This window comes from Cebus imitator, unplaced genomic scaffold (genome assembly GCF_001604975.1).
Source record: "Cebus imitator isolate Cc_AM_T3 unplaced genomic scaffold, Cebus_imitator-1.0 Scaffold57, whole genome shotgun sequence".
Lineage (NCBI taxonomy): Eukaryota > Metazoa > Chordata > Mammalia > Primates > Cebidae > Cebus > Cebus imitator.
The window spans coordinates 1104974-1123008 of record NW_016107372.1 but is presented as its reverse complement, the minus strand read 5'-3'; the positions used below and the strand labels follow the sequence as shown (position 1 = coordinate 1123008).

The 18035-nt window shown below is 37.9% G+C and overlaps 1 protein-coding gene across 11 annotated transcripts in view; it reads left to right on the top strand.

Annotated features, from left to right (window-relative positions):
* LOC108304765 (nuclear autoantigen Sp-100) overlaps nt 1–18035 on the top strand; it is a 112972-nt gene that overhangs the window by 60569 nt on the left and 34368 nt on the right. For all 11 annotated transcript variants that reach the window (XM_017529067.2, XM_017529064.2, XM_017529066.2 and 8 more), the window contains 2 exons: nt 369–422; nt 17575–17619. In XM_017529067.2, coding sequence (XP_017384556.1) covers nt 369–422; nt 17575–17619 — 99 coding nt within the window. The remainder of the gene's footprint in view (nt 1–368; nt 423–17574; nt 17620–18035) is intronic.

Sequence of the window (18035 nt, the reverse complement as noted above, 5' to 3'; positions counted from 1 at the left end):
AGTTTTGAAAGAGATCCTCTGGTCTGTTATTGATTTATATAGTGATTTCCTACTAACTTTTGCAAATAAGATCATATTTAATATTCATAAAAAGTTTAAAGCTGAACAGGATAACTGCTGCCATCCCTGTTTCATAAATGAGGAAACTGGTGCCTAGTTAAGTAATTAGGAGCTGTTTCAAAGTCTCAGAGAACTAGAGGAAGACCTTAGACATCAATTCAGTATCTGTTTCCTTTGGAAAGAAGACAGATAAATTATACTCAGAATATTGTTTAAACCCAAGCCTTCCATGTAGAATGAATTGTCATAAGATTTGTAAATTTTACTTATAAATTACAGTTCTCTGACCACTACCTGTCACTTTCTAGATACCATGGATGTTGAAAACAATTCTACTTTGGAAAAACACAGTGGGAAAAGAAGTAAGAACAAATTAGAATTTACTTAATTTTTATGTTACAAATGAACTATTTTTTAATGCTAAGGCTTATTATTATTTTCTTTTTTCAACTTTTATTATAGATTAAAGGGTACATGTGCAGGTTTGTTACATGGGTAAATTGTGTGATGCTGAGGCTTGGGGTCCCAAAAATCCCATCACCCAGGCAGTAAGCATAGTGCTGAACAGGTGGTTCTTCAGCCCATGCCACCCTCCGTCTCTCCCTCCCCATCTAGTGATACCCAGTGTCTCTTGTTCCCATCTTCGTATTCATGTGTATTCAATCTTTAGCTCCCACTTCTAAGTAAGAACATGCAGTATTTGGTTTTCTGTTCTTGCATTAAGTTGCTTGGGATAACGGCCTCCAGCTCCACCTATGTTGTTGCAAAGGACATGTTTTCATTCTTTCTATGGCTGCATACTGTTTCATGGTGTATATTTGTGCCACATTTTCTTTATCCAATTCACTGTTAATGGGCAACTAGGTTGATTCCATGTCTTTGCTGTTGTGAATAACACTACAAAGAACATATGAATGCATGTATCTTTTTGATAGAATCAATTATTTTCCTTTGGGTATATACTTAAAGGTAGTGGGATTGCTGAGTCAAATGGTATTTCAGTCTTTAGGTCTTTGAGGAATCACCACACTGTCTTACACAATGGTTGAACTAACTTTACACCCCCACCAATCATGTATAAGCGTTCCTTTTCCTCCACAACCTCGCCAGCATCTGTTATTTTTATTTTTTTGACTTTTTAATAATAGCCATTCTGAGTGGTGTGAGATGATATCTCACTTGTGATTTTGATTTGAATTTATCTGATGATTAGTGATGTTGGGCATTTTTTCATATGTTTGTTGACCACTTGTATGTTTTCTTTTGAGAAGTGTCTGTTCATGTCCTTTGCCCATTTTTAAATTGGATTTTTGGGTTTTTGCTTGTTGGTTTGTTTAAGTTCCTTCTAGATTCTGGTTATTAGACCTTTGTCATATGCACAGTTTGCAAAAATTTTCTCCCATTCTGAAGACTGTCTGTTTAGTCTTCTGGTAATTTCTTTTGTTGTGCAGAAGTTATTTAGTTTAATTATGTTCCACTTGACAATTTTTGTTTTAGTTGCAATTGTTTTTGGAAACTTAGCTATAAATTATTTGCCAAGGTCTATATCAGGAGGGGTATTTCCTAGATTTTATTCTAGGATTTTTATAGTTTTAGGTCTTACATTTAAATCTTTAATTCATCTTAATTTTTGCATAGGATGAGAATTATGGGTCCAGCTTCATTCTTCTTTGTATGTCCAGCCAGTTATTCCAGCATCATTTATTGAATAGATAGCCCATTTCCCGTTGTTTATTTTTGTTGATTTTGCCAGCCTTTTTCTGACTAGTTCCCAGGTTCCATATTATATTTGCAATGGTCATTTCTTCTTCAAGATTTTTAAAATATTGTTCTAAATTTGATTCTAGAAGTTTGATATAACTGATCATTTTTAATATATATATATATATATATATATATATATATATATATAATCCACATGAGATTTGCCTTTGTGTGTAAGTGAGTGGGAATTTACAAAATATTCTCTACTCTATGGCATGGTGATTTGAATCACCACTTTGATTACACAGTGCCTTTACCTGTCTATATTCTATGTTTTGTTTTTGTTTTTGTGTTTTTTGTTTTGTTTTGTTTTTTGGTTTTTTGGTTTTTTTTGTAATTGAAGGGACTACAGAAAAGAAAGAAGAGCCTCAGTGGGGGTGAATTTTAGAATTAGCTCAAGAAATCTCTTCCAACTCCTTCCCAAATCCATCAAAAGCTCTGATTAGAAATGCATTGAATTGACTGAGTGTGGTGGCTTACGCCTGTAATCCCAGCTACTCAGGAGGCTGAGGCAGGAGGATTGTTTGAACTCGGGAGGCAGAGGATACAGTGAGCCAAGACTGCACCACTGCACTCTGGCCTGGGTGACAGAACAAGACCCTGTCTCAAAAAAAAAAAAGAAAATCATTGAACTTGCAGGTTAATTTGGGAAGAACAGAGACTTTTGCTCTTTTATTCCTGTCTTATGTTCTTCCACTGAAAATGTTTTTTGTATAATTCTGGCATTTTAAAAATGTTTTATACGTTGTATACATTTATGTGTTACTATTAATATCCTTTTTCTATTACATAAAAACTGAAGTGAATTTAAATGAGATAAGGCTCTCAAAATCTTTATTTAAAAGAAGTCTATAGTCAATTTCTTACTTACATATGAGAGAATTAGAATGGCACTGAATTAATATAAAATCTTACAAGCATTTATACAGTTTAGAGATCCAGGTATCACTTAAAATATTATGGCCAGGCCCAAAAATTATGAAATAAGACAATTAATTAGAATTACATGTTTCTTTGGAAATTGGTTTCATGAGAAATGGCCATAATTTTCTATTTTGTGGGATTATCACAAGACCTCTTCCGATAGCTCTCCTAAGGACAAGTTTATGTTAGCAGAGAACAGAACAAATCAGTAATGGTTATGAAAAGACATGCTTCCATATTTTGCAAGAGAGTAAGACTGATCTTCTTTTGCAATTTCTCAATGTAATGCTTTGTCAAATCAGATTCTTTATGTTAGTGTTATGGTGCAGAATGTTCTCTCTCCTTCCACAACTATGGGTTGAAGGGCCTTTCCTTTCATCTCCTTCAGTAATTTCTTTTGTTAGTTATGAAGACTTATATTTTTAAAATCTGGCCTGTGGCATTTCATTAGTTAGCCTTACAAGAAATGTAAGCCCGTGGAGCTCAATGTTACTGGGAAAAATAAAGAAGTGCCTAAAATAAATTTCACCTAAAAATGGTAAAATAGGATGCATATAGATTTTTTTTTTTTTTTTTGAGTTGGAGTCTAGCTCTGTCACCCAGGCTGGAGTGCAGTGCTGCAATCTCAGCTCGCTGCAACTTCTGCCTCCCGGCTTCAGGCAATTCTCCTGTCTCAGCCTCCTGAGTAGCTGGGACTACAGGTACCCACGACCATCCCTGGCTAATTTTTGTATCTTTAGTAGAGATGGGGTTTCACCACATTGGTCAGGTTGATCTCAAACTCTGACCTCAGGTGATCCACTCACCTTGGCTTCCCAAAGTGCTGGGATTACAGGCGTGAGCCACCATGCCCGGCCTAGGATGCATATAGATTTTTCAACTACAGCTCTCCCATTCTCCATTCTGAATGAGCTCCAGCTCCCATATCATTTTATTTCCAGATTTCCTTTTTTGTCTTCACCTAAATACATAATGTGAAGTTAGTTCAGTATTTGGGTGAGGATGCTGATGGTGTCTTTCTTTTAACACTACATCTTGTATAACATTTTACTACTGTCTATAGGCTAATTATTATTCCCAACATCATTAAGATAGTTTCTGCATTTTATTCTCTTTTATCTCAAAATACTGATTGCTTTTCTTTATACCACTTCCATTTACCAGACTTCATCCTATGGGCCTCATCACGCTTCCCTTTTAAGTGTTCTGCTTATGTACTTCACACTCCCAACCCTCCCACAACCTTTCTTCCCTTGTAAATTAGACCACAGCTGTACTAAAGACTCAATCTTCCTTCAGGGTACCTGTTTTAGGTTGGGATGTGCAAACAGATTTCAAAACTGTCCATCACTATTGAAGTAAAATAGGAAACCAAGTGAAATGGAAGAAAGATCCAGATTTAAAGGGATTAGGGGATCCCCCAACCAAGAGTGTGAAAGGCTTCAGCACAGTAGCCAAGATTTTGAGAGACTTTGGCCAAGCCCATGCTCACAGTGGAGACGGTAGAATGTTTTTGGTTGGAGATTAATATCTCAGTCTGAAGTCACCATATCTCAGTCTATAGGACATGGCAAGACAATTCACAGTGACCCCCACTTCCACAGGATAAGGCAGTGTGCTCAGAGCCTGCAATAGTCTTTCTAGAGTATGATTTGGGCATCTTGACCAATGAAGGACAGGATTCATGGCTTACTTTCTCACTTTTTGTTAGGCCTCTCATCAAATGCTGACTTATGAAAAGTTCTTCCTGGCTTTTCTATATAAAATAACACATCCTCCTCCCACACACACTTCCAGCTCTGTTCACCACTCCCTGAAGTCTTTATTCTAGTTTACTTTTCCTGAAAACACTCTGCCGTCTTCTGTGTTTATTTCTTCACTGCTGTCTCCTTACCAGACTATAAGCTCTATGCCAGCAAGGACTTTGTTTTATTCACAACTGTATAATCAGCATCTAGGATAGTGAGCTGATTCACAATAAGTGCCCAATTAATAGTTATTGTGTGAGTAATTTACATGAATAAATTAATTCTACCAGTTTGTGAAAATTTAATTCCAAATATATGATTCTACAAAATATGTACTTAAAGCAAGCAAGTAAAAAATATTAAAAATAAAAGGATAAGTAAAGAAATGTCAATAAACTATAAATTAGAAGATCAGGGATTTTCCATTGCTTGCTCTTTGTCATAGATAATCACATGGTAATCAATATTGTCAGCTAATCCAGGTTCTCTGTGGATCTCAATTATGTGGGCAAGGCTGCTTCTAGACTATATGTTCTCAGTAAGCAGCTTGGCTTCTCCCTAGAAGAACTGTACAGATTGTCCAAGGGTGAATGTCCTGCAGCCTTCACAGATGAGGCAGGGAGTAGACAGTAAGTGTGGAGAGCAATGGTGGAAGGGGAAGTGAATCTCCTGTCAGGACCCCAAGGCCTAAGGCCTGAAAAGGTCTGTTTCCAAAAAGCTGGTTCCTCCAGTCAAAGAGATTGAGCTGGTGTGGCTTGTGTGAGCATGGCCTGCGGTGATCATCTGCTCATGGCCTTTCTGATTGGGAGTTGTTGGCTGCCCTTTGCCTCCTAACACTTGGCAGGTATTAGTATGACCATGATCAAGTGCGTGAACTGGAAGAAGGTGGTCCCCTTTGGGCAGTGTGGATGGATGCACTCTCTTCCCTTGTCTTCTGGAACACCCCCATCTCCTACTGGCTAGTTACTCCTTCCTGGTCATTTGCTGGTGATGGTGGTGGTAGTGTAGATAGTGATAGTACTGGTGGTAGTATTGATGGTGGTGCTGGTGGTGGTCCCTTCTTGGCTTCCTGATGTCTACATATTGGAGTTCCTCAATATGGGGGATTGAGCCTGAGTGCTGTCCTTATCTCTAATATACTCTCTCCCTAGGAATTGCATCCAGTCCTGTTCTTTAAATTTTATCAATATGTGAATGACTACCAATTATATTTCTCTTTTCTTTCTCCTCAACTGTCAAGTCATAAATTCAACTTCTTACTCCAAACTTCTACTTGAAGTCTAACAGGTGTCTTAAATCTGATGTGTCAAACACACTTTTTCCATTCTCATTCACAAACTTGTCATCCTCATCAGTAATCCTCATCTCAGTAAATGGCACCATATTTACTAAGATTGAGCCAAAAATGTAGAAGGTAAGCTTGATTTCCCCCATCCTAACCCTTTGCACTCTCTCCATCAACAGGTTCCAAGACTGTGTATCAAATCTGTCTATTCTTTATCTTCCCTGCCACTACCCCAGTCCGAGTCCTATTATCTTGCATGTGGAACACTGCAGAGTCCTCCTAATTGGTCTCTCTGCTTTCTTTCTTGCCCACTAGAATCCATTCTCCATTCAACAACTGCCCTATCTATTCTGCATCAATACATATCACACTATACTAAGCGCTATAATTGCGTAATGTATTAATATCAGGTAGGCTAAGTTCTCTCAACTTTTTTCTCTTTCAAAATTGTCTTGGCTATTATGGCCATTTTATCATTCTTATAACTTTTGACATCATTTTGTCAACCACTGAAAATCCTGTTGAATTTTTATTGAAGTTACATAGAATAAATGTGGAGATAACTGACGTCTCTAAAATATTGAGTGTTTCTCTTCATGAAAGTAGCGATATCTCAATATTTATTCTCTTTCCTTTTTAGACCCTTTATTCATTTATTCAGCAAATGCTTATTTCCAATGCTGCTCAATAGGGATAAGGAAGCAAGCAAAATCTCATCAAGCTTACATTCTACGTAGGGTATATAAACAATACACAAATAAGTACATAATATTTCAGATAGTGACAATGTTATGAAGAAAAATAAAGAATAATGGAGGTGTAGAGTGACAGGAATGTGCCATTTTATGTAGGGTCGCCAAGGAGAGTCTTGCTAACAAGCTATTTAATTCAAAATCTAAGTGCATTGAGGGACTAAGCCATGGAGCTGAGACAGAGAAAGCCTCAGCTGCAAAGACCTGAGTCAGCACTATACATGGTCCTTTAGGGAATGGCAAGGAGGGCACTGGCTGGAGAGGTAGAGAGGGGTTGGGTGGGAAGTGGTTTCTCACAGGTATATAGCACTTATAGGGCTTAAGTTAAAGACTCTGGATTCTTAAGTAAGAGAAGACATCAGAGAGTTTGCAGCTGGGAAATGTAATCTGAATTATGTTTTTGAGGACAAGCTCTGGATTCTACATGAACAATAGACTTTAGGAGGGCAAGGATGGGCAGGAATAAGGAGGCTATTGCAATGGTCTTAGAAGGGTGACAGTGAATGGGACTAAGTTGGTAGCACTGGAAGTGTTCAAAAGTGGGTAGATTCTGAAAATACAAATATGTGTGTGTGTGTATTCACACACACACACATATACAGTCAATTCTCATTATTCCTGGTAGTTATATTCTATAAAGTCACCATGAACACAGACTTAGTAAATGTTGGACCATTGCTTCCAGTAAAAATACAGACTTTGGTTTTTGGAAGCTTCTGGTCATATTTTCATCAACTGATCAATACATAACCTTGTTTTATATGTGTTTCTGTATAAAGATACCTTATTTAATATCACATTGATTCGTTACTATTGAACTCATAGCCAACAGCACTATAACTCATGCCTGAACAAAGCTTATCTAACACACATACTTTCTCTCCCACATCACAGCCTTCTTGTACTTAGGAACACTAACAACTCTTCAGCATTACACTGGGGTGCTACTTTAAACAGTGAAATTACCAACAAAAAGCACGAAAATACAAAAACAAGAAGACACTAAATAGACCACAAATGGACTTTTGTTTACAGTGTAAAGGCTGAAACAAGAAGGCAAAGCATCACCTTGTTTGACCTCAGCTAAAAACATGCATCGGTGACTCAAATTATTTGCCACACTGCATGTCTGTAAATGACAAAAAAAAAAAAAAAGTGCCATTGATTTGAGGATTCAGATAAATTTGAACAGTCGACAAATTCGCAGATATGGAATCTGTGAATATGAAGATTGCGTGTCAATCAGCTTTACTCAACTTTTTAAAAATCTGTTGGTACTTGTAGTAGGATTGTGTTAAATTTATAAATAAACACAGGAAGAACTACCATCTTTATGATGGTAGACTGCCTCTCCAAGAACACGCCATGTTGGTCAGTTTGTTCGACTGTCCTTTGTGCCTTCAGTGGAGCTTTTACATTTATTTTCTGCATGTGGCGATGCAGACTTTCTTTAAGTTTAGTCTGAGCTTTGGTGGCAGGGATACTTTCATTTCTATTATAAATGAGGTCTTCCCTTGCATTATATCTTTTAACTGGTTTTTACTCCCACATAAAAATGCTACTCATTTCTATATCTTAGTTTTGAAACTTACTAAATTTTCCTATTATGACAGTATATTTTTAATTGCTTCTCTTGAGTTTTCCATGCTTATGATCATATAATTTGCTTTACTTTTTTGTACTTGTTCTAACTTTTCTGAGGCAGATGTTTAATTCAACTGGTGTCTCTTTTCCCACTGGTTTATTATTTAAGGCTATTATTGGTTTGGTTTGGTTGTTTTTGGTGATAGGGATCCTGCTGTGTCACTCAGGCTGGAGTATAGTGGTGAAAACATGGCTCACTACAGCCTTGAACTCCTCAGCTTAAGCTATCTTCCTGCTTCAGCCTCCCAAGTAGCTGGGATACAGACATGTGCCACCAGGTCCCACTATTTTGTTTTGTTTTGTTTTGTTTTGTTTTGTTTTGTTTTGTTTTGTTTTGTTTTGTTTTGAGATGGAGTCTCACTGAGTTGCCCAAGCTGGTCTTGAACTCCTGGCCTCAAATGATACACCCATCTCAGCCTCTCAGGTAGCTGGGATGACAGGCATGAACTACCCCACCCAGCTAAGGCTTTTTCCCTCTCTGTAGGCTATGTATTAACAATCTTCCATAGCTTCTCATAGGCAATGTTTTTATTTTTGTTATTTACTAAATATCCTGTAATTTGTATTTGTATTTCTTCTGTGACTCAAGAGTTATTTAAGAGAGGATAGGGAAAATGTGCATACTCTATTTTCTGGCTATGGAGTTCAACACGTACCAATCATATTGATTCTGTTAAACAAATCATTTGGGTCTTCCATCCTTTTCCGTTTTCTACACTGATCTCTTATAGGCTAAAAGAAGCAAAAATAAAGTCTTCTATTAATAGTGTGTTTCTATCCATTTCTTATTGCATCTCCTATAATTTCTACTTTCTTAAAAATTTTGGCCTGAATTACATGGTCTCTGATTTCTTTTTATTGTTGTATACTGATTATATCTTTGCTTATATATTTATTTTCAATAATGTTTTTAAGTGAGATTTTTATACATGATAAAATGTTGGCTTTTATTTTGTAATTCAATCTCAAAATTTCTTTTTTAAATAAATGACTTAAGCCCATTTACTTTTATTGATAGGACTAAGATGTTTGATCTTGTTTTAGTCACATTGATTTATATTATATATTCTAGGGATTTTGATTTTTTAAAAGTCAACACTCCTTATTCTGTCTTCTATGCATTTTATGTGCATGTGTGTACTTCTGATACTAAGGAAGATTTGCATTTTTCTTCTAGTGGTTATAACTAGCTAGTGACTACCTGGCTGAGACTGTCTGCAATAGTCCACTCTCACACTGTTATAAAGAACTACCTGAGACTGGGTAATTTATTTACTTATTTATTTAAAAAAAAAGTTTAATTGACTCACAGTTCCACATGGCTGGGAGGCCTCAGGAAACTTACAATCATGGTGAAAGGTGAAGGGGAAGCACACATGTTTTACCACAGCAAACCAGGAGAGGGTGAGCTAACGGGAAAGTGCCACATTTTTTTATTATTAAGTTGCTAAGAGTGATGGTTTCCAGCTTCATTCATGTCCCTGCAAAAGACATGATCTCATTCTTTTTTACAGCTGCATAGTATTCCGTGGTTTATGTATACCACATTTTCTTTATTCAATCTATCATTGATGGGCATTTTGTTTGGTTCCATGACTATGCGATTGTAAACAGTGCTGCAATAAACATACATGTGAATGTGTCTATATAGTAGAATGACTTATATCTCTCTGGGTATACATCCAGTAATGGGATTGCTGGATCAAATTATATTTCTGGTTCTAGATCCTTGAGGAATGTCCATAATGGTACAACTAATTCACATTTCCTCCAACAGTGTAAAAGTGTTCCTATTTCTCCACAGCCTCGCCAGCATCTATTGTTCCTTGACTTTTTAATAAGTGCCATTCTGACTGGCATGAGATAGTATCTCATTGTGGTTTGGATTTGCATTTCTCTAATATTCAGTGATGTTGAGCTTAATTTTCATATGTTTGTTGGCTGTGCAAATGTTTTCTTTTGAGAAGTATATGTTTATACATCTTTTGCCCACTTTTTAATGGGGTTTTTTTTTCTTGTAAATTTGCGTAAGTTCCTTATAAATTCTGGATATCAGACTTTTGTCAGATGAGTAGATTGCAAAATTTTCTCCCATTCTGTAGGTTGCCTGTTTGTTCAGATGATAGTTCCTTTTGCTGTGCAGAAGCTCTTTAGTTTAATTAAATCCCATTTGTCAATTCTGTCTTTTGTTGCAATTGCTTTTGACATTTTCATCATGAAGTCTTTGCCCATGACTATGTCCTGAATGGTATTGCCTAGGTTTTCTTCTAGGGTTTTTATGGCTTTGGGTTTTACATTTAAGTCTTTAATCCATCTTGAGTTAACTTTTGTGTAAGGAAGGAGTCCAGTTTCAGTTTTCTGCATATGGTTGGCCAGTTTTCCCAGCAGCATTTATTAAACAAGATATCCTTTCCCCATTGCTTGTTTTTGTCAGGTTTGTCAAAGATCAGATAATTGTAGATGTGTGGTGCTATTTCTGAGGTCTCTGTTCTGTTCCATTAGTCTATATGTGTGTTTTGGTACCAGCACCATGCTGTTTTGGTTACTGTAGCCTTGTAGTATAGTTTGAAGTCAGATAGCATGACACCTCCAGCTTTGTTCTTTTTGCTTAGGGTTGTCTTGGCTACACGGGGTCTTCTTTGATTTCATATGAAATTTAAAGCAGTTTTTTCTAATTCTGTGAAGAATGTCAATGGCAGTTTGATGGGAATAGCATTGAATCCATAAATTACTTTGGACAGTATGGCCATTTTCACAATATTGATTCTTCCTAACAATAAAGTTGGAATTTTTTTTATTTGTTTGTGTCATCTTTTATTTCCTTGAGCAGTGGTTTGTAGTTCTTCTTGAAGAGGTCCTTCACATCCCTTGTTAGCTGTGTTCCTAGGTATTTTATCCTCTTTGTAGTGATTATGAATGGGAGTTCATTCACGATTTGGCTCTCTGCATGCCTGTTGTTGGTGTAAAGGAAAGCTTGTAATTTTTGCACATTGATTTTGTATCCTAAGATTTTGCTGACATTCCTTATCAGTTTAAGGAGTTTGGGGACTGAGATGATGGGGTTTTCTGAAGGTACAATCATGTCATCTGCAAACAGAGACAATTTGACTTTCTCTTTTTCTGATAAAATATACTTTATTTCTTTCTCTTGCCCGATTGCCCTGGCCAGAACTTCTAATACTATGTTGAATAGGAGTAGTGAGAGACAGCATCCTTGTCTTGGACCAGCTTTCAAAGGGAATGCTTCCAGCTTTTGCCCATTCAATATGATATTGGCTGTGAGTTTGTCATAAATAGCTCTTATTATTTGGAGATACATCCCATCAATACCTAGTTTATTGAGAGTTTTTAACATGAAGGGATACTGAATTTAATCAAAGACGTTTTTCTGCATCTATTGAGATAATCATATGGTTTTTGTCTTTGGTTCTGTTTTATGATGGCTTGTGCTTATTGATTTGTATATGTTGAACCAGGCTTGCATTTCAGGGATGAAGCTGACTTGATAATGGTGGATAAGTTTTCTGATGTGCTGCTAGATTCAGTTTGCCAGCATTTTATTGAGGATTCTTGCATCAATGTTCATCAGGGATATTGGCCTGAAGTTTCCTTTTTTTCATGTGTCTCTTCCCGATTTTGGTATCAGGATGATGCCGGCTTCATAAAATGAGTTAGGGTGGAGTCACTCCTTTTCAATTGTTTGAAATAGTTTCAGAAGGAAAGGCACCAGCTCCTCTTTGTACCTCTAGTAGAATTTAGCTGTGAATCAGTCTGGTCCTGGGCTTTTTTTGGTCAGTGGGCTGTTAATTACTGCCTCAGTTTCAGAACTTGTTATGGGTCTATTCAGGGATTTGACTTCTTCCTGGATTAGTCTTGGGAGGGTGTATGCTTCCAGGAATTCATCCATTTCTTCTAGATTTTCTAGTTTATTTATGTAGAGGCATTTATAGTATTCTCTGATGGTAGTTTGTATTTCTGTGGGGTCAGTGGTGATATCCCTTTATCATTTTGTATTGTGGTATTGTGTCTATTTGATACTTCTCACTTTTTTTCTTTATTAGTCTAGCTAGCAGTCTATCTATTTTGTTTTGCTTCAAAAAACAGCTCCTGGTTTTTTGAAGAGTTTTTTGTGTCTATATCTCCTTCAATTCTGCTCTAATCTTTGTTATTTCTTGTCTTCTGCTAACTTTTGGATTTGTTTGCTCTTATATCTCTAGCTCTTTTAATTGTGATGTTAGGGTGTTGATTTTAGATCTTTCTAGCTTTCTTATGTGGGCGTTTAGTGCTATAAATTTCCCTCTTAATACTGCTTTGGCTATGTCCCAGAGATTTTGGTACGTTGTCTTTTTTTCTCATTGGTTTAAAAAAAATTCTTGATTTCTGCCTTAATTTTATTATTTACCCAGTAGTCATTCAGGAGAAGGTTATTCAATTTCCATGTAATTGAGTGGTTTTGAGTGAGTTTCTTAATCCTGAGTTCTAATTTGATTGTGCTGTGATATGAGAGACTGTTCATTATGATTTCAGTTCTTTTGCATTTGCTGAAGAGTGTTTTACTTCCAATTAGGTGGTTGGCTTTAGAATAAATACCATGTGGCACTGAGAAGAATATATATTCTGTTGATTTGAGAGGGAGAATTCTGTAGATGTCGATTAGGTCCACTTGATCCAGAGCTGAGTTCAAGTCCTGAATATCCTTATTGATTTTCTATCTCATTGGTCTGTCTAATATTGACAGTGGGGTGTTAAAGTCTCCCACTCTTATTATGTAGGAGTCTAAGTCTGTTTGTAGGTCTATAAGAACTTGTTTTATGAATCTGGGTGCTCCTGTATTGGGTGCATATATATTCAGAATAGTTAGCTCTTCTTGTTGAATTTTTTCCTCTACCATTATGTAATGCCTTTCTTTGTCTTTTTTGATTTCTGTTGGTTCAAAGTCTGTTTTGTCAGAGACTAGGATTGTAACCCCAGTTTTTCTTTTGCTTTCCATTTGCTTGGTAAATTTTCCTCCATCCCTTTATTTTGAGCCTATGCATGTCTTTGCATGTGAAATGCGTCTCCTGAATACAGTATACTGATGGGTCTTAACTCTGTCCAATTTGTCAGTCTGTGTCTTTTGATTGGAGCATTTAGCCCATTTACATTTAGGGTTGGTATTGTTATGTGTGAATTTGATCCTGTCATCATGATGCTGTCTGGTTATTTTGCACACTAGTTGATGCAGTTTCTTCATAGTGTCATTGATCTTTATATTTTGGTGTGTTTTTGCAGTGGCCAGTACCAGCTTTTTCTTTCCTTATTTAGTGCTTCTTTCAGGAGCTCTTACAAGGCAGGCCTGGTGGTAACAAATTCCCTCAGCATTTGCTTGTCTGAAAAAGATTTTATTTCTCCTTTGCTTATGGAGCTAGTTTGACTGCATATGAAATTCTAGGTTCAAAATTCTTTTCTTTAAGAATGTTGATTATTGACACCCAATCTCTTTGGGATTGTAGAGTTTCTGCTGAGAGATCTGCTGTTAATCTGACGGGCTTCCCTTTGTAGGTGACCTTGCCTTTCTCTCTGGCTGCACTTAACATTTTGTTTCTTCATTTTGACTTTGGAAAATCTGATGATCATGTGTCTTGGAGTTGATCTTCTCATGGAGTATCTAGGTGGTGTTCTCTGTATTTTCTGAATTTGCATGTTGGCCTGCCTTGCTAGGTTGGGGAAGTTCTCCTGGATAATAGTGTGTTTTCCAGCTTGTTTCCATTCTCCCTGTCTGTTTCAGGTACTCCAATCAACTGTAGGTTTGGTCTTTTTACAAAGTCCCATATTTCTTGGAGACTTTATTCAATGAAACACATTAACTGTCCCTTGGTATAGAGGGTGTGCTTTGCTGGGGGGAAACCCACTTGTCTGGGCTGCCTGGATTCCTCAGAACTACCGGGAGGAAAGGCTAAGTTTGCTGGTCCACAGAGACTATGGCCACCCCTCCCTATTAGGGCGCAGGCCCAGGGATATCTGGGTTCTGTCCCTGAGCCTCTGGCTACAGTTTTTGGAGTTCCTGCAGGGAAGCCCTGCCCAGCGAGGAAGAATGAGTCAGGGTTAGGCCTGAAGAGGCACTCTGGCCACAGTCAGCTACAGCCAGTGTGTTGGGCTGTAGGGGCCAGGTCTTGGGACTAAGCCATCCAGCTTCCCAGACTCCAGCAGGGGAAAAGCGTGGCCTGGAGCTATAGAGATGGATGCCACCTTTCACCTTCCCAGGAAGCTTAGCATGTTAGGCAGTTGCAAGTTCCAGTGCTGGCTGCTGAAGTACCACATTTTTACACCACCAGATATTGTAAGAACTCACTCTCATGAGATCAGCAAGGGGAAAATCTGCTTCCATGATCCAATCACCTCCCCCAGGCCCCTCCCCTGACACATGGAGATTACAATTCAACATGAGATTTGGGTGGGGACACAGAGCCAAACCAAATCACTATACTTTCAGCCTTTCTTACAGTTAGCTCTGGCCAAGTCACTAGGTTCTAGCCAAGGGCAGAGCAGAAGATATGTGAGCCACCTCTGAGTCTTTCCCTTGAAATAAATCAACGGGTAAGCAGCCCACACTCATTTCCTATTTTCACAATGGTTAGGGGTGTATACTTCCAATTTAAAGAAGATTTGTGTCTTTGTTTCAGTGATTACTTTTAGGATTACCTTTATATGATTCCTTTGGTGCTTTATTTTAGACAGTGCCCTTTAATTTCCCACCCAGAAGATTTATAAAATCGGCCTGTGTGCCATTCTGTTGTCCAGTTTTTTTCCTCTCCTACCCAGCTTTTAGGTCATGACATTTCCATTATGTTTACCTTTCAGCCATTAACTATGCTTTCATCCACTCTTGGATGTGTCAACACAAGAATTTTAGACTCCTACCTATGAAATAAACAAAGAACTTGCTCTACAGCCCATTTTTGCTCTCTCTTCCTTGTCTTTTGTTTGTTTGTTTTATTTTAGAGACAGGGTCTCACTCTGTCTCCCTGGCTAGAGGGCAGTGGTGTTAGAGCTACAACCCCTAACCACAGTGATCCTTCCACCTCAGCCTCCCCAGTAGTTACAACTACAGGTGTCCACCACCACAGCTTGCTATTTTTTTCTAATTTTTTGTAGAGGCGAGGTTTTGCTAGTTTTCCCAGGCTGGTCTCAAGCTTCTGGCTTCAAGTGATCTTTCTACCTAAGCCTCCCAAAGTGCTGGGATTACAGGTGCGAGCCACTTTACCCAACCCTCCTCCTCATTTTTTTTTGTTATTATATACAATTTCTATATTGTCAGAGCATATGCACTTGATATTTTCATCTGTCACTTTTATTTTGGTCCTTTTGCCAGAATTTTTCAGTTCTACCTTAATTTGCTGAATTTTATCTTCTAGCAACTTTCCCAGTAAGGACTCAGAAACTGCATTCCAAGAACTTTTCTGTTCAAAATTATTCGTTTGTGTTATTTATACCTGAAAAATAGTTTGCCTCATTCTGTATTTCTAGAAATATCTTATAGGTTTTTCTCCACTTTCCTGTGGCATTAAATGTTGCTGTGGAAAATTTTGTGGCCAGTAAGTCTCCTCCCTTGAAAATAACTTTTTGCCTACACTGCCCATTTTATTCTTTATTTACCTTTAAAGTCCAATAAATTTGCTGGAAATATACCTGGGTGTTGGCTGTTTTGAGTCAATTCTCTGTGACAAGGTGAAGAGATAGATACTTTTGATGTATATATTTCATTTTATATTATAACTCCACAAACTTTTTCATCAAGTATTTCTTCCATTATTTTGATTTTCTTCTTTGGGAATTTCAATAATTTGTTCACTTACATTAATTATTTTCTCTCTAATTTTGATTTTATATTATTTTGTTTTTGAGACAATGTCTCAGCTCACTGCAACCTCCGCCTCCCAGGGCAAGTGATTCTCCTGCCTCAGTCTCCCAAGTAGCTGGGACTACAGGCGTGTGCCACCATGCCAGCTAATTTTTTAATTTTTCATAAAGATGAGGTTTCACTATGTTGGCCAGGCTGGTCTCAAACTCCTGAGCTCAGGTGATCCACCTGGCTTGGCCTCCCAAAATGCTGAGATTACAAGTGTGAGCCACTGTGTCCAGCTTATTTTCTCTCTAATTTTTCTTAATTGTTCTTAAAGTTTCTTGTTTCCTTTTCCTATTTATGCAATTTCTGTCCTTCGCTTTAATTTCTGAAATGCCTAATCTCTTTTATTTGCCTTCTAAATTGTCATCATTTCTCTGATTTTTTTTTCTACTTCTTTCTTAAGTTCTCCTTGTTATAAGCATGATTATGGCTTTACTGTTTAAGGCATGCTTCTGAATTCTAAGAAGTGTACTTCACCGGTAATGTATTTCTTTTTTTCTTTTCTTTTTTTTCTTTTTCTTTTTTTCTGAGACAGAGTCTTGCCCTGTCGCCCAGACTGCTGGAGTGCAGTGGCGTGATCACAGCTCACTGCAATCTCCTCCTCCCAGGTTCAAGCAATTGTCCTGCCTCAGCTTCCCAAGTAGCTGGGACTACAGATAAATGCTACTTCAGGCTAATTTTTGTATTTTCAGTAAAGATGGGGTTTTGCCATGTTGGTCAGGCTGGTCTCAAAGGACTGGCCTACAAGCAATCCACATTCCTTGGCCTCCCAAAGTGCTGGGATTCCAGGCATGAGCCACTGCACCTGGCTGTTGCTGGTGACTTCTTAGACCTATTATTGCTTTACACTCCTGGTACTCTTCTGCTGCTGCCAGCTTCTGCTTCATTTCAGCTCCCTTAAAATCTTTTTTGGGTATGTGCAGTGGCTCACACCTGTAATCCCAGCACTCTGGGAGGCTGAGGCAGGTGGATCATGAGGTTAGGAGATTGAGACCATCCTGGCTAACATGGTGAAACCCCATCTCTACTAAAAATACAAAAAATTAGTTGGGCGTGGTGGCAGGTGCCTATAGTCCCAGCTACTCTGGAGGCTGAGGCAGGAGAGGCAGAGGTTGGCAGTGAGCTGAGATCACTTGAACCCGGGAGGCAGAGGTTGCAGTGAGCTGAGATTACACCACTGCACTCCAGCCTGGATGACAGGTCTAAAAAAAAAAAAATACTGATCTAAAACAACTGGTTAAAAAAAAAAAGTTTCTTTATTGTGAGTGATAAGACCACATATGGATATGTACAAGCATAGTGTAAATGACTAGCACTGTATAAAAACAGGTTGCTTTATGGTCATTGGTTTCTGGGTGACAACTACCAAGATCGGATGTTGGTAGCCAAGGGCTTAGTCCCACAAAAGTGGAAGGAAAACAAAATTAAATACTTGATAACCATTGACATATAAAGTGAATAAATCTTTGTTTATAGTTCTAAAGAATTATTTTTTTTCTTTTCTATTTGCAGGAAAAAAGAGAAGACACACATTTAAAGCAAATGGTCTCCAAAAAGGTAAGAAGAAATGTGGGGATTTACTCCTTTGAACTCACCGTGCTCCTATTCTTTCTGCCAGACCCCATCTTTGCTGCAGCCCCAAAATCTCCTATGGGCCATGATGGCTTCAGACCTAATGGATTATTTAGAGTAGCAGCTAAGTCATTGTAACAAACAGATCCCCAAATGCAGTGGCTTAAACCAAATAATCTGAAAGGCCAGAAGTCTTCCTTCCTTCACATAAAGTTTCCAACTGTGGGTCCACAGAGGCTGATCTGGTTGACATTGTCTCCTAACCAGTGCAAATGAAAAAAAATTTGACAAAAGAACCAGCTACTTATTTATTTTAATAGAAGACTCAGAAGTCTTCTGCCCGCATCCCATTGGCCAAAACTTGGTCACATGGCCAGAGCTATCTGTAAAGTGAGGCTGAA